At 35.9% G+C, this 17131-nt stretch overlaps 1 protein-coding gene across 1 annotated transcript in view; it reads right to left on the bottom strand.

Annotated features, from left to right (window-relative positions):
- Nucleotides 1–17131, bottom strand: part of Dnajc12 (DnaJ heat shock protein family (Hsp40) member C12) — a 44106-nt gene that overhangs the window by 4102 nt on the left and 22873 nt on the right. Inside the window, exons 3-4 of the mRNA XM_026394657.2 lie at nucleotides 15524–15663; nucleotides 4578–4782 (exon numbers count right to left, since the gene is read on the bottom strand). Coding sequence (XP_026250442.2) covers nucleotides 4578–4782; nucleotides 15524–15663 — 345 coding nt within the window. The remainder of the gene's footprint in view (nucleotides 1–4577; nucleotides 4783–15523; nucleotides 15664–17131) is intronic.

Below are 17131 nucleotides of genomic sequence, written 5' to 3' on the forward strand. Positions count from 1 at the left end.
GTATGAAGACATGAATGGTGTGAATATACAACCAGAGATGTGAAAAATTGTGCTCTATATGTGTAATATGAATTGTAATGCATTCTGCTGTCATATATAACAAATTAGAATCAAAGACTTTTTAAAAATCCAAAGACTTTCCATTTGAGGAAAAAGGAAATTATTTCTGACAACCTATAACTCTCAAAAAACTCACAAAATATACATAGCATTATCTTATTAGTTTTAGGTATACAAATATAAATGAAAATAAAGCAAACTCTTATAGATATTTTCTGGGTGATAAGATTACAAGTTACTATTTTTTTCTCTTTGTTTGACTGTATTTTCTTCTACAGTAAACAAGTGTCATTTTTGTAGTTTTAGAAAGACATAGTTTCAGGTTTAGGTTCCCCTAAAAATGACACGCAGGCAAGAATTCAAACCAAAGTTAATAATGTAGGAATTGATTCTAGGACACCCTGGTAAGGAAATGGGAAAGGGAACCAAAACTGTAAACATTATCAAACAAGTTATTGCCCTAAATGACCAGAGCTGATCCCACTGGGGAATCCTGGGGAAACAATATAAAAACCCTTAGAGTTATTCTAAATGAAGGATAAAGGAGCTGAGGAACTCAGCCTCCCAGTCCCATCCATTGCCTGATGGCTACATCCAAAGGGTGTTGATTCCCTGGCAGTTATTACTTGCTCATTTGCTGCCAGGCAGGCTCCATTGCTAGGGAAAGTCCTCTGGTGGTGTCAGTATTTGTGGTAGAGAGCATAGTGTTGGCAATGCCTGAGCAGGTAGGTACCCAGGGATATGGTGACATGCGAACAGCATCTGCGTTGAATTTTTTTGTTATCATTCCAGAATGTTACACGAAACTATTTGATTTTAGAATTGTAATTATCAAAAGACATATGCACAGCAAATTTTAAAAGAAAAAGTGAAATTGTCTTATACAACTTATACATGGTCTAACGCATGAAGAGTCAGAATGCAATGGGGACTATTGGTGGCAGTTCATCATGGAATAAGCATCATAAGGAAAACTTAAAGGTAAATATCAAGCACTGCTTGCAGATATTAACAAACATGCTGAAAAGTAACATATGAGAAGCCACTTAAGGTTTGATAAAGCTGACATAATAATTTCTTAAATGCTGATATTATAAAAATTTACACTGCAGCATAATGAAATTATAAATAATCATACAACTGCACTTTTATACATAAAACTCCAACTCCAAGGCTCTGAAGAACCAATAATCTCTTAAACCAATAAGAGATTAAGAAAATACTGGGGCTGGGGATGTGGCTCAAGCGGTAGCGCACTTGCCTGGCATGCGTGCTGCCCAGGTTCAATCCTCAGCATCACATACAAACAAAGATGTTGTGTCCGCTGAAAACTAAAAAAATAAATATTTAAAAATTCTCTAAAAAAATTAAAAAAGAAAATACTGATAGGGCTGGGGTTGTGGCTCAGTGTAGAGCACTTGCCTAGCATGTGTGAGGCACTGGGTTCAAGTCTCAGCATCACATGTAAGTAAATAAATGAAATAAAGGTCTATCAACAACTAAAAGAAATTAAGAAAAAAAAGAAAATACTGATAAATGCAGCCTTTGGCAGAATTTCATCATTCTTCTCCAACAACAACTTCTCAGAACAATGATCCTTATCCCCTCCATTTTTTTTCTTCAACCACAATAAGTATATATACTTCACAATATGAGGTCATCAAAACTGTCCTCATAATTTGTTATGAGTAAATTATTATATATCTACACTGTGGAATATTATCAGCTGTTAAGAAGAGCAAATCCATTAGGGACATAAGGATCTAAGAAAAAGTCCCATAATGATAAGAGCTAACACTAATAATGGCACTTACCAAGTGCTTGGCACTATTCTAAATACTTTACATATATTAAATTTGTCACTCCTCAAGAAAACCTTACAAGGTAAACACTAATATTTCAACCATTATATTGATAAGAAAACTCAGACAGTGAGGGGTTAACCAGTTTCCCCAAGGTCATACAACTCATCAGTGGGAAACTGGGATCTAGTTCCAAAGTCTGCACTTCTGAACACTGTGCAATATAAACACTCATACAAAGTATGACACCTTCTTTATTTTTAAAAATTTTATAAAAGTGCATGTACTTACATACACTTGTATTAGCATAGAGAACAGTGTAGGAGACATGCCTGAGCATCCACATCAGTTACTTCAGGATGTAGAAGCGGAGGAAGTCAGCAGACTGGGGGAAACTCGAAGTTATTACTTATCGGTGATTCTTTGAACTTTTTACAATAGGCTTATATTACTTGATTTTTTTAAAAAAGAAAATTTCCTAGAATTCTTGAGAGACTCAAGTGGTTCCTCAGCATCATGCTTGAGTTTCCTGAAATGTCCAACCTCCTCACCCCATTCTGGTGGGTAAATGCAGTCTAAGTCTGAATCTGAAATGGAAAGATCCAGGGCTTCTGGATGCACAAAATTGAACATTACAGGTCTGAAAGAAAAGATATTTGCTCATTTGTTTCTCTATGTGTATGCGGGAAGGTGGTATGTTTGTATACATGTGCTTGCTTAAAACACAGGTTTGTGGGCTGGGGTTGTGGCTCAGTGGTGGAGCACTCACCTGGCATGTGAGGCCCTGGGTTCCATCCTCAGCATCACATAAGAATAAATAAATAAAATAAAGGTATTGTGTCCATCTACAACTAAAAATTTTTTTAAAAAACACAGGTTTGTGAAATCAGGTTCTGCTTTGATCAAGTTTGTTATATTATAACTATATTATAACTATTTCTAATTGTGAGGTTGATGCAATCAACATGCCTACTTTACAGAGATCTCTTGATAACAAGCTGAGACATCGGAATCAAACGCAAAGAATCCTCATTTCAGCAAGTACAGAGAATGTAAAAGTTCTCCCAAAGAAAAATTTAAAGTAACTATTTCTGGAAATATTATCATTTACCACAAGCTATTTAATTATTTCTTTTTATACCAGTCAGTATTCAAAGATTCAAGAGTGTTCAAGAATCTTCTGCTTAAAGGCTTTTTTTTTTTTTTTTTTTTTTTTGGTACTGGGTTGAACTCAGGGGTACTTGACCACTGAGCCACATCCCCAGCCCCATTTTGAATTTTATTTAGAGACAGGATCTCACTGAGTTGCTTAGCACCTCTCTTTTGCTGAGGCTGGCTTTGAACTCTCGGTCCTCCTGCCTCAGCCTCCCAAGCCACTGGCATTACAGACGTGTGCCACCACACCTGGCTTAAAGGCCAAATTTTAATGGGATATTGCATCATAACCCGGAGAATCAACATGTAAGGATTTGAGATAATTACAGTGTGTGTGTATATAACATACCTAAAATAGTTAATACAGTTGGATGGCTAGATAGACAAAGACACAATAATGATAGTTAACATTTACTCAAAGCCTATAATAGGCAAATCACTGTGCATAGATCTCCCCATTTAATCTCCATGGTAACTTCATGAGAAGGTATTTTTTTAATTGATTTTATTTTTTAAATTCATGACAGTGGAATGCATTACAATTCTTATTACACATAAAGAGCACAATTTTTCATCTCTCTGTATAGTATGTTCACACCAATTCATTTCTTCATACATGTACTTTGGATAGTGATGTCTATCACATTCCACCATCCTTGCTAAACCCCTGCCCTCTCCCTTCCCCTCCCACCCCTCTGCCCTATCTAGAGTTTGTCTGTTCCTCCCATGCTCCTCCTCCCTACCCCGTTATGGGTCAGTCAACTTATATCAGAGAACGTTCAGAGTTTGTTTTGGGGGGATTGGCTAACTTCACCTAGCATTATTTCATGAGAAGGTATTATTATAATTCCTTTTTATAGATGAGGAAACTGAGGTCTAGGGAAATTAAATTTCTTTTGCCAGGAAATACAGTTAATAAGTAGTAGAGTTAGACTGTGAGCTCAGATACCGCAGCTTGGGAGCCAGCAGTTAAACTTCTGCAATACCTTGCTTCAGTGGCTCTATAAGTGATTTGTACTGGTTATAGGGCTACTTAGAAATGAGGTACCATCTCAGAATAGTGCAGTGCCTTGGAATACAGACTCTGAAGCCAATCTACCTTGGTTCAAACCCCTTCACATACAGGCTGTATAGTCTTGAGCAAATTACTCAACTTCTCTGGGCTAGTTCTCTCATAAAAATGAGATACTAATAATAGCACAAGGCTCCCAAATTTGTAGTGAGGATTAGTAAGTTAATACATGCCAACTAAAATGAGATGATGATATAAAGTAATATATGTATATATAAAGAATGTTCCTGCACATAGTGAACATGCAATAAATGTTAGCTGGTGTTATTTCATTAAAGCAAAAGACACTATGAGAAAGTCTCCTTTGGAGGAATTTATGTACTTTCCACTTTATGTATCAATGCTAAGTATCTTTTGAGATACTAAACCAATCCTTAAGTTTGGAACTACTGTACAGATTGGAAACGGTTTAGAATAAATGCAATGTAAACCAAGCTCTCCAGTTTCAGACCTACTATGTTCTGCAAAGATATAATGATAGGACTTACTTGGAGACTCTGGATTTTGTGGAGAGTTTGACTTCTCCAGGGACTCGGGTGCTTTTTGCTTCATTTTCTCTGTGGTTGAACCCAGTTCCTCTTTCTTTATTTCTCTTTGCTCACCCCATTCTTCATTTTTAGTCTTGCTGATCTGAGTCTGCTCAGCTTCTTCCAGCATCAGGTCTTTTTTACTTTTGACAGCCCAATGCATTGACTAAATTAATTAAAAGCAGACACATAAATAATAAGTCAATATCATATGGCTTTCTATATTTAAAGTTCAATATGTATAACACCTGACCTACCATTATAGTACCAATTAACAGAACAAATTGACTTGACCCAATAAACCAGATATTCATGATTAATCCAGATACTAATTAATCCCCAAATAATAATTGAGTGATTCCTGCTAGTTTGAAGAGTAACAATACAAGAAGTCATATCATGATACACAGCAAAGCCACCAACAATAGAGAGATTCAATCAACAATTCAATACAACAATTGTGTACACACAATTGTAATCCCAGCTACTGGGAAGGCTGAGACAGAGGATCACAAGTTCAGGTCAGCCTGGTCAACTTAGACACTATCTCAAAATCAAAATAAAAAGGGCTAAAGATGTAGCTCAGTGGTAGATACTCCTGGGTTCAATTCCCAGCATCATTAAATAATAATAATGAAGTGTCCCTCAGAAAATTAAACACAGAATTACTATATGACCCAGCAATTCCATTCATAGATATAGACCCAAAATAATTGAAAACAGATGTTCAAAAAAAAAATTTGTACACAAACGTGCATAGGAGCACTATTCACAGTAGGCAAAAGATGGAGACAACCCAAATGTTCATCGACTGAAGAGTAGATAAACAAAAATGGTGGTATACACACAAAATAAAATATTAGTCATAAAATGGAATGAAGTACTAATATGTGCTATAATGTATGAGCTCTGAGAACATACTAAGTGAAAGCCATATCAAAAAGGTCCCATATTGTATGATTCTACTTATATGAAATATTCAGAACAGACTAACTTATAGAGACAGAAAGCACATTAGTAGTTATCAGGGACTGGAAGGAAAGGGAAATAGGAAGCTAATAGATTTCCTTTTGGGGTAATGAAAAGGTTTTGTTAACTAGAAAGTGGCAATGGATGAATGACATTGTAGACATAGTTAATGCACTGGAATTGTATACTTTAAAATGATTAAAATGGTGAATTTTATGTTATGTATATTTTACTAAAAAAATAAAAAGAGAGAGAATAGAGCCAAGAAGAGATTCAATTAACTACTATTGTAACTACTACTATTGTACCTACTTGCTGGGGTTTAATGTGTCCTCCAAATTTCATATGTTGGAAACTTTTTTTTTTTTTTGTACCAACGATTGAACTCAGAGGTGCTTAACCACTGAGCCCTATCCCCAGCTCTTTTTTATATTTTATTTAGAGACAGAGTCTTCCTGAGTTGCTTAGGGCCTCTCTATATTGCTGAGTCTGGATTTGAACTTAGGATCCTCCTGCCGCAGACTCCCAAATTGCTGGGATTACAGGCATGTGCCACTGCACCTGGCAATATGTTGGTAACTTAATCCCCAGTGCAATGGTGTTAAGAGATGGGACCAGTAAGAGGTAATTAGGCAAAGCCTTCATGAATGGATTAACATTGTTATCTCAAGAGTAGGTTTGTTATGAAAGCAAGTGGGTCTCCCTCTTGCGTTCTCATTCTCTCTTGCCCTTCTACTTCTGCCATGGGATAATACAGCAAGCAGACCCTCTCCAGGGTAAGCCTCGGGACCTTGAACTTCCTAGCCTTCAGAACTGCACAAAATAAAAATTTATTCTGAATAAATGACCCAATCTCAGATATTCTACTAAGAAGCATCATGAAATGTACTAAGAGACACTGCTATTGCCACATGTACTGTTGTGATCCTCCCACCTAGCCATGATCAATGCAGATTTGGCAAATATTAAAATTCTGGATTATACATCTCTTTTTAATAAAATTCATGACAGAAAGCAGGATTTCAATCAATGTTTACTATGAACAGTGATCCTAATTTTAAGTGGGTTTACTTTAGGTGAAATTTTTTTCCAAGTCCAGTTACCCTCAGATAACAAGAACTTCTTAAATACATCTTCATTTGTTTTCTTAAAAGGATGATGTAAAAGTGTTTATGCACATTACATGGAAGATTTCTGAAAGGAAGCACAAGGAATTACAAGGGGGGCTATTTCTGGGAGACGGGAGTAGAACTGGGCCTGGAATAAAAGAAGACTCATTTTTTTAATTAAATATCTTATTATACTATTCTGACTTTTAACAATGGCATATTAATTTTATTATATTTTAAATTTATAAATTAAAAAATCAGGATCTGCATATCAGCAGTGTTGGGCATTGTCCATTGGCTTCCAGTATAACTTTTATACTTTTAGACAGAAGGAAACAAACCCTAGAAAACTGTCCCTAGAAACCTGATATCCTACCATTGTATTCAATATACTTGGTGGTGGTTCTTTGCTCAGTGATTTAATTATGTAATTGTATCTACATAGCTCTGGCTGCTTTTGGTGAGTTGTTGAGGAAGAGAAATCAAAAATGAGTCTTCTGATAGAAAATTTTGCTAGGTCAGGTACTAAGAAATGAAAGTATGAGACAGAGGTATTTTATATATGTCCTTTTGTACCTTTTACATTTTTCGTCCTACATGTGCATTTCCTATTAAAATATTTTAAATTTGGGGACTGGGAGTGTAGCTCAGTCCCCAAATTTAAAATATTTAAATAAAGTATTTACCTAATATGTATAAAGATTGATCCTTGGCACTGAAAAAATTTGAAAAATTACAAATTTCTTATTTTAAGAATATGTCAAGTTAAATAATTAGCCCTAGCATACACCAAAATAATGAGCTTTGCTGATTCTTGAAAAAATCATTTGAATATAGCAGGAAGCTATTCCTGGCCTAGCACACTACCTTTGTTTACTACCGGAGTGGCTGGGATTACAGGCGTGCACCACCGCGCATCTCCAATACTTATTGAATAAACTCAGAAGTTGTAACATTTAAAAACTGTCCCACAGGGCTGGGGATGTGGCTCAAGGGGTAGCGTGCTTGCCTGGCATGCGTGCGGCCCGGGTTCGATCCTCAGCACCACATACCAACAAAGATGTTGTGTCTGCCAAGAACTAAAAAATTCTCTCTCTCTCTCTCTCTCTCTCTCTCTCTCTCTCTCTCTCTCTCTCTTAAATAAATAAATAAATAAATAAATAAATAAATAAATAAATAAATAAATAAAAGCTGTGCCACAGACCACAGAAGGAGCTGTCTCCTCTGATGTCCCCTGACATGAGGGGCATCTTGCTTTTCATCTTGGTGTACTTATTCCTGGAAAGTATGAGCCACCTTTTAATAAGGGCTTGACAGATACCACAATTTCTTACCACCTGTCTCAGGAGGACTAGTACTAGCCTTACAAGCAGGAGCCATAATGACCTCATCAAAAAGAAAGGGCAAGTGCAAAAGGGTAAAATGCCTTCTTGGAGTCTTTTAATTCTGTTTTTATTTGTTTTTATAAATTTGGAGTTTATGATGTGATAATGATGTGATATTAATGAAACAGGATAAAATCATCATAAATAGCATGATCTCAACAACTTTACAAGATAGATGAAGGGCAAGGGATGTTAGTTCAGTGGTAGAGCACTTGCCTAGCATGTGTGGGGCCCTGGGTTCAATCCCCAGCACCACACACACACACACACACACACACACACACACACACATACACATACACACACACACACGCACGATAGATGAATATATTCAAATATAGACAGAAATAGATATGCAGATACATATGCATATAATATGAATATAGATAAAATATATAGATAAAGAACAATATATCATTCCATACAACTTCAAACCATAAGTATATTCAAACCTTCTGTCCTAATCCAGTCAAATAAGTCATTTGTTCACTTTCAGCTTATCTCTTCTTAACTCTAAGAATTCTTTTCCCCATATAAATTCAATCCAAGACTAATCAATGTCAAGATCCAAGATCCAAGAACCACTTATAAAACAGTCATTGCCATTATTCAGTGTAATCAACTCTCACACTCAAAGGGGGAAAAAAATGGAAGGAAATGCACCAAAAGGTTAACTGGTGGGCTGGGGTTAGGGCTCAGTGGCAGAGCAGTTGCCTTGCATGTGTGAAGCACTGGGTTCAATTCTCAGCACCGCATATAAATAAATGAACAAAATAAAGGTCAATCAACATCTAAAAAAAATTTTTTTTAAAGGTTAACTGGGAGGCAGGGGCTGTGGCTCAGTGGCAGAGCACTGCCTGGCATGTGTGAGGCACTGGGTTCAATCCTTAGCACCACATAAAAATAAACAAATAAAATAAAGGCATTCTGACCATTCACAAAAAAAATTTAAATTAAAAAAATAAAATGTTGGGGCTGGGATTGTGGCTCAGCGGTAGAGCACTCGCCTAGCACGGGCGGGACCCGGGTTCGATCCTCAGCACCACATAAAAATAAAGGCATTGTGTTGTGTCCATCTACACCTAAAAATATAATAAATATTTATTAAAAAAATAATAAAAATAAAATGTTAACTGGGGTTATGCCTGCATAAGCAGGATTGTAAGTTTATTTATTTTATTTTAGCATTTTCCAAACTTTATGTGAGAATAATATATACATATATGAATATACGAACATATACATATATATAATTAGAAAAAAACTAGATTTGAAAATTAAGATGTGTAATTATAATTGTAAAAAGGAGGAAGCCACTGGATGCCAACAGTATGTGTTGGGATGGTTACCAAGTAAACACTTCACAACCAGTGCTAACTTGTAAATGCAGGTATTATGCATTTCTCTGTAGGTTTGATTTCAAAAACAAAGTTTATTTTAAAGAAATAATGGCCTCAACCAATGTTAAAAAAAAAAAAAGAGTCACTTGGCTTTGGTGTTTTGGATTTGTTATTGGGTTGCTTTGGTTTTTTTCATGTGCATTGAATAGAAAAAGCCAGCCAGTGGCTTCCTCTGAAAGAGGGGAAAGGATATTAGACAGGTTATTGAAAAACAGAGAATAAGAAATTGAAGCACTCAGGGCACAGACAGCTGGAAATGTGATCTGTAAGTATCATAAGTTGGCCAAGTGGCCTGTACATGATGTTTCTCTCTTAAAATCAAAATGCCTATGATCTATAATGACTCACTTATAATAAGTGATTTGAAAGTCCTCAGTAAAAAGGTATTATGAGACTTGTCTTCTTCCCTTTACGAGTAAGATAGATTAAAATATTTTATCATCAGATCCCTGTGTCTGCTAATCCCAATTATAGAAATATGTGGGAAAAAGATCCAAACTATATCTAACCTCATTTACAAGTGCTTCTGGTGCTTTTTGTACAATCAGGGATGAATGCAAGAGTGATGCTAAACAGCCTGGGCTATTGGAACAGATAGCCTGCAAATCACTCATTTCTGCACGTAAAGTCTATTTCTCAGCTCCACTAGGGTATTGGATGGACATAACAACATTATGGTGGGATGTGCGTACTGGAGATTAAACCCAGAGGTGCTTCACCACTGAGCTACATCCCCAGCTTTTTTTTTTTTTTTTTAAGATAGGGTCTCGCTGTGTTGCTTAGGGCCTTGCTAAATTGCTGAGGCTGGCCTCAAACTTCTGATCCTCCTGCCTTAGCCTCCCAAGATGCTAGGATTATAGGTGTGTGCCACTGCACCTAGCTAGAATGATTCATTTAAATAGAATGAGTGTCAATAAAAATATTAAATGAAAGCAATTGATAGAGACTTAAAAAGAGTAGAAGAAGAAGAGTCTGTACAGCAAAATAATTAAATGGACAAGACTGAGAGTCAGTGTATGCATGGAATGAACTAACATAAAACAGAAACCAAGCCTATGGACAAAGGTCACCAGTCCTGAGATATGAAAAACTGGTCTGATATGTTGTTATTCTGCCTTCAAAATTAACCTGTTCACCTGTTTTCCTTAATGAAACTATCTATCTCCCCCTCCCCTTTCTTTCCCCCTCCCTCCCTATCATTTTCTCACACTCTAGACCTTGGTCAACACTGGCAAATAAAATTTTAACCTACATGCCATTAAACACTGGGACAAATAGAAAAAAGAAACAATTGACTCAGATGTCATAGCTCAGCTGAATAACTGTACAAAATTGGTTATTTTTTTTTTCCTGGATCACTTTGAGTGAATTTTTTACTTGCTTGGTGATTCCTGACCTGCTTTTGGAAAACATCCAATTAGGACAGATTGCCTGTTGAACAGTCCCAGAAGGTGTTGAATTGCACACTGTTTCCCATCTGGCTGGAGAAACTGTAGCCATGTGGACATAGTAGGAAGCTTCCCTGGTAGTCTGTGGCCAACTGGACTCATCCCAAAGACACCTCACCCAGCTGAGACCCCAGAAACAATCAATAGACAAATAGGTCCGTGTGAAGGTGACAGGAAGCCCCAAAATGCCCTCCCAGAAACAATCAATTTGTCAAATGATCAGTTCACCAAAATGTGTTTCTAATAGCTTCTATAAAATTTATAGCAATTGATGTGGCATGGAACAATTTTAACAGCTTATGAGAATTTTTCTCAGAGCTTTATTTTGATTGTGGCTTCACTACAGTCATTCGCCAGCAGCCTTCCTAAAGCCAATCTGCCATCTATTTTGGAGCAAGAGAGAAAAAGAGCTATCCATATCCTGAATGACAAAGATGAAATTCTCTAAATTTCTGAGCTACAAAATCTGTTTTCAAGTTTCCAGGGTCCCAAAGGCCTAGATTACTAAAACTCTCACCCTCAACCCTGTTTAAAACCAACTCCATATATCTCCATTTAAATTTCAAAAGTATTAATTGATCTAGGTGAATTCTTAAAATATTTTTTACAAATGAAATTATCAGGAGGAACTTCTAGAAAATGAAAAGAGAAATAAATGGCTAGTGAAGTGACAGAGACTTGGAATATAGGAGGGATAGTAGTTACAGTTTTATCGCTTGTGGGTAGTGGAAGTTCGTCACACCTATGGCTCATTTGAGGCATTCTCCCGAAGGAGAGAACTGAGACATGATCCTGTGTGTTATGCTGCAAAAAAATACCTTGGAATTTGTCCTACATTGTAGGTGTGAGGACAAATATTGCTCTCAACCAATGCTTTTCCTTCCACAGTGATTATCCTGCTTAAATAAAAGGCAGTTAACACAAGATTGACCACCAGAGGAAAGACATTTTATGAGATTTAACAATCTATAATATGTGCAGGGCAAGTCATCTGAAATTCAAATCCTAAAGTTATAACTATTTTATTGTCAGAATGGCATAAGTAAAGCCTATAACCTAAAACCCTAATGGTAATGTTTATCTACAAAAGGATAGACAAAATTCTATTAGGTGATGAACAATTGATAATCATTATTTATTAATTTCTCCAGAGTATGAATGTAAAAGGATAAACAAATGAAATACACACAGAGAAAAAGCAACAATTAAAATGTGACAGATATTCTATCAAGCTGAGGGTGTAGCTCAGTGGTAGCATGTTTGCCTAACATGTACAAAGCCCTGAGTTTGATCCTCAGCACCAGAGAGAGACCATATCTATAGTTCCAGTACTAAGAATGCAGAGGTAGGAGGATCACTTCAGCCTGGGAGTATAAGGCCAGTCTCAACAACAACAAAAAATTTACAGAAAGAGATGAGGCTCTCCCATGCATCAATCACTCCTAACCTTTTAGGGTTAGAACAAAAAGAAAATTACAGAAAGTCTACTGAGTGATGTACAGATAGTTGAATTAATTAAGTTTTTTAAAGTGGTTGTAGCCATTTGCATGTGTTTTTGTTAGATATTAAGTACCCCCCTGCAAAGCTCATGTGTAAACGATTCAAGAAAGTTTAGAGGTGAAATAATCAGATTATGAGAGCTTTAATCCAATCAGTGAATTAATCTCCTCATAGGGATTAGCTGGGTAGAATTAAAGGCAGGTAGTGTGTGCCTGGAGGAGGTGGGCCATCAGGGGCATGCCTTTGGGGATTATATTTTGTCCTGGTGAGGAGAGTTCTCTCTGCTTCCTGATCATCATGTTCTGAACCACTCTACTCCACCATAAACTTTTGCCATGATGTTCTGCCTGACCTCAAACCCCCCAAAATGGAGCCAGCCTTCTATGGACTGAGACCTCTGAAACTGTGAACCCCAGATAAACTTTTCCTTCCTAAAATTAATTAATTAATTAATGGACATAAATATCCATACATAAGTATAATATATATGTAATTAGCCATATATATTTAGCTATTAACATTTATTCATCTAGTGTTAATATGTGTATATACACTATGTATGTGTGTATATACATATGGATATAAACATATTATGTAATTTTTTTAGCTTTTGAAAATTATTTTGAGACAGGGTCTTTTTTTATATATATAACACCAAGATTTCATTTTATTCTTTTATATTATTTATTTTTTAAAATTTGTTCTTTTAGATATACTTGACAATAGTGTATTTTGACATATTATACATACATGGAGTATAACTTACACTAATTAGGATCCCATTCTTAATGGTAGTATTTCACTATTGGTATATTCATATATGAACATAGGACAGTTATGTCCAATTCATTCTACTGTCTTTTCCTATGTTCATATATGAATACAACAACAGTGAAACTCCACATCAGATAAAAATTGAGTATAGGAATTCCAAGTCCACTGAGGTAAAGAACAAAAGGAATTCAGAAACAACCAGCTTTCAACCAAACAAAAAAGATCATAAGAGAAAAAAGAAATCACTGCTGATTTAAAAGCAGAGAGATACACATCTCATCATTTTTGTACCATCAATAAAAATAAATCTGAAACCAAAGGCCAGCCTAGCATTCTACTTCATCTTTGCAGAGAAGATAAATGACATAGCCAGTAACATCTAAAATTTAATTACTGAAAGATCTCCAACAGTTCATGGTTAAGCCAAACTCAAAGAAGAAATAATGCATTTGGAGACAAGAAATTAGTATTAAATAGAAAGACTTTGGCAACATAATTAAAGTGGAAATTTAGAGAAGAGTTTTGAAAAATCCACAGCTAAGTTGATATCAGCTGTTAAAAATTAAGTGACAGTTGAATGGATTGTGAAGAAAAATGATCTATAGGACCAGAAGGGTTTAGAATATCAAGGGAGACTAATTCAGTTGCAGTTAAGAGTTTCATACTTAAGAGACTGAAAATAATCAGAGTTAGTAGAATAATGTTTACTTAGCTAGTGTTAATAAGCAACCTTGGATATAAATAGTGAAAAAGAGAAAAACCTTAGTTCTGAATAAGTGAAGTTAAGCCACTTTTTTTGAAAGGTTCCCCTAGTTATTTTATGTATATATACAATAAGCATATGTTAGTTTCTCATAAATAATTAACCCACCTTAAACAAATTCATAGGTCTATACATTTCATTCTGAGATGAAAAAAAGTTAACATTTTATATAGAGTGGTTTTAACTAAATACTTTGAGAGTTTTGCATTAATTTCTCCGAGTTATTTGAAAGACCTTGCCTTAGTCTTATAAGCCTTTTATATAAAAAATATTTTCTTCAATCGTCTTAAAATAAAAACTATAAAGAAAATCTAAATATAACCCTAAAGGGCTATAATTTAAGAGATATGAATCACTTTATAGACTAATTCTAACAAATGTCCCTAAAAACTTGCCTGTAAAGTAATTTCTATATTTAAAGTCTCAAGTCACAGGAGTATTCCAATTAGAAGAACCTGGATAATAATTGATGCCTGAAATAATAAAAATTTTAATTGCATTGCTTTATAATATAAAGATCAATGTAAACAAAATAAGTACATAAGAGTAATTACAGTGATTTATTTAATTATTAGTGTACTGGGGATTGAACTCAGGGCTTTGCACATGCTAAGCATGAGCTCTACCACTGAGTTACACCCGCAGCCCTTCTTATTCTGTGATTGTTTTGATATGTAGTTTTTTTTAATGGTATGAAGAAAAGTAACACAATGGTTTAATCAGAATTCGATAAGAATAACTTACAGTTCTCTCTGACTAAAGGGATCCCTTTTTTTCTTTTTTAATGGATTTATGAACAAAAAAGATGGTAGAAATGAATTTGCAATGGTTCGAAATTCAATATATGAACAACTTTAGAAGCACATTTATTAGAACTCATAAAATGAAGTGTAAATGATAACAGGAAGTTTATATACTGAAACAAACAGCCAAAGAGACTGAAAAATGTAGTCACGGGCTCTTCTGGCTCTGATTCATTGCCTCTGTTCTGAATTTCCTCTCTCAGGATTTCGTAAGCACTGAGTTAAACACAGACCCTACCAACTTTTTGGTCTTCTCCATCCTATTGCCTATTGAGTCTTGGGTTAACAAGCTCTTCATCATTATGACCAAAATACCTGATATAAACAACTTAAAGGAGGAAGGCTTTATTTTAGTTCACAGTTTCAGAGGTTTCAGCTCTTGCTTAGCTGGCTCTAAGGCAGCTCTGCTGGAAAGCAGCCAGACAGACAGAAAGGAAGGAAACAGGAATGAGATATACACATCCCCAGTGACCTACCTCCTCCAACAGAGCCTCACCTACCTTCAGTTTCCACAACTTCCCAGGTGTCCATTCAGCATTTAACAGATTAATGCCCTGATGAGTGGTTGACCACATGATTCAACCACTTTCCAAAAGCCCTGAACATTGCTGCAATGAGGACCGAATCTTCAGCACATGAGTCCTTGGGGAATATTTCATACCCAAACCATAACAACTCTTTAAGATAACTCATGAGTTTAATCCATGAGTAGCCTGAGCCTCACAGATCTACATCACCCCCCAGAGAGAAACCCACCATTTTCACCGAGTCAGCCAAAGTTTCCCACTGATGGAATGGCATCGATATCTGGCTCCTTCTCCAATGGTCATAGCGGGCTCGACTCTCTTCATTGGTCAGAATCTCTTTTGCCTTCTGCAGTTTCTGAAAAGTCTCCACTGGAAAACAAATCAAGAAATGAGAACTTCTTTCTTGGAAGGGCTAGTTTAAAATTCAAACCATCAGAAGATCTTTCTAGAATCACTGCTCTGCCATTTACTAGTTATATGATCTAAGGCTAGTTTACGTAGTTCAGCTTTAGTTTCCTCATTTATAAAGTGTATCATAAAGACAAGGGAGATCAAGTATATAAAATGCCTGACACACAGCTTATCCACTGTCTTTACATTTTCCAGGTACTGTCTGAGGTGAGGACAACACAGTTGTGAATAACAGACAGTATTAGCAGAAGAGACAGAAATTCACAAACATTGGGAAAATAGAATTCTGTCTACCAGGATGTTAGTGGGAAGTAGTGACCAAGCAACAGGGACAGTATGAATGAAGGTTTAAGGCAGGAAGAAACATGGTAATGATAATTTAGAGAAAGTTGAAATTGTCAATGAGGCTAAAGGACACAGGGCCAGAAGAAGAACAGTGAGGGATGGGGTCGTCGAGCACTGAACAAAAGCCTAGTTATCCTGAGCCTTCAATGTCATGCTAAGGATTCTAGTTTTGTGTTTGTTTGTTTTTGTGTTTCATTTTGTTTTGTCATCAGAGCAATGGAAAACTATTGGGAAGCTTTGAGTACAGTAAATAATGTTGTAGGTGTTCAGTAAGTAGTAGCTTTGTCACTGACCTGTGTGACTAGATGGCATGCAAGAGAAACGTTTCATGGCCCTGTTGGAAATACTTCCAAAGTCTCTATTGCCCCCACCACCGCTACTCAATCCCTGTAAAGTTAAAACTTCACATAGAGCAGGACACAAAACAAGCTTGATATACAAAAATCAATTGTTTCTACACATTAGCAATGAACAATCTGAAAAAAAATTAAGGAAACAATTCCATTTTATAACAGCATCGAAAAGAATAAAAACACTCAGAAAAATTTTTAACAAAAGAAGTGCAGAAACATACTGAAAACAACACAATCTGTTGAAGGAAATTAAAGAAGATCCAAATAAAAGGAAAGATACCCCATGGGGGGCTGGGGATGTGGCTCAAGCGGTAGCGTGCTCGCCTGGCATGTGTGCGGCCCGAGTTCGATCCTCAGCACCACATACAAACAAAGATGTTGTGTCTGCCGAAAACTAAAAAATAAATATTAAAATTCTCTCTCTCTCTCTTTCTCTCTCTCTCTTAAAAAAAAAAAAAAGATACCCCATGTTCCTGAATTGGAAGATTTGATATTGCCAAAGTGGTAATATTCCCCAAATTGATCTACAGATTCAACAACTTCTATTGAAATCCCATTTACTTTTTGTACAGAAATTGACAAACTAGTACTAAAATCTTAAAATATGTAAATGTAAGAAACTCAGAATAGCTCCAACAATCTTGAAAAATAAGAACAAAGTTGGAGGACTCATACTTCTTAATTTCAAAATTTCCTCAAAGTTCAGTAATGAGAAAAGAATTATTGTG

This window comes from Urocitellus parryii, chromosome 5, assembly GCF_045843805.1.
Source record: "Urocitellus parryii isolate mUroPar1 chromosome 5, mUroPar1.hap1, whole genome shotgun sequence".
NCBI classification, from domain to species: Eukaryota; Metazoa; Chordata; class Mammalia; order Rodentia; family Sciuridae; genus Urocitellus; species Urocitellus parryii.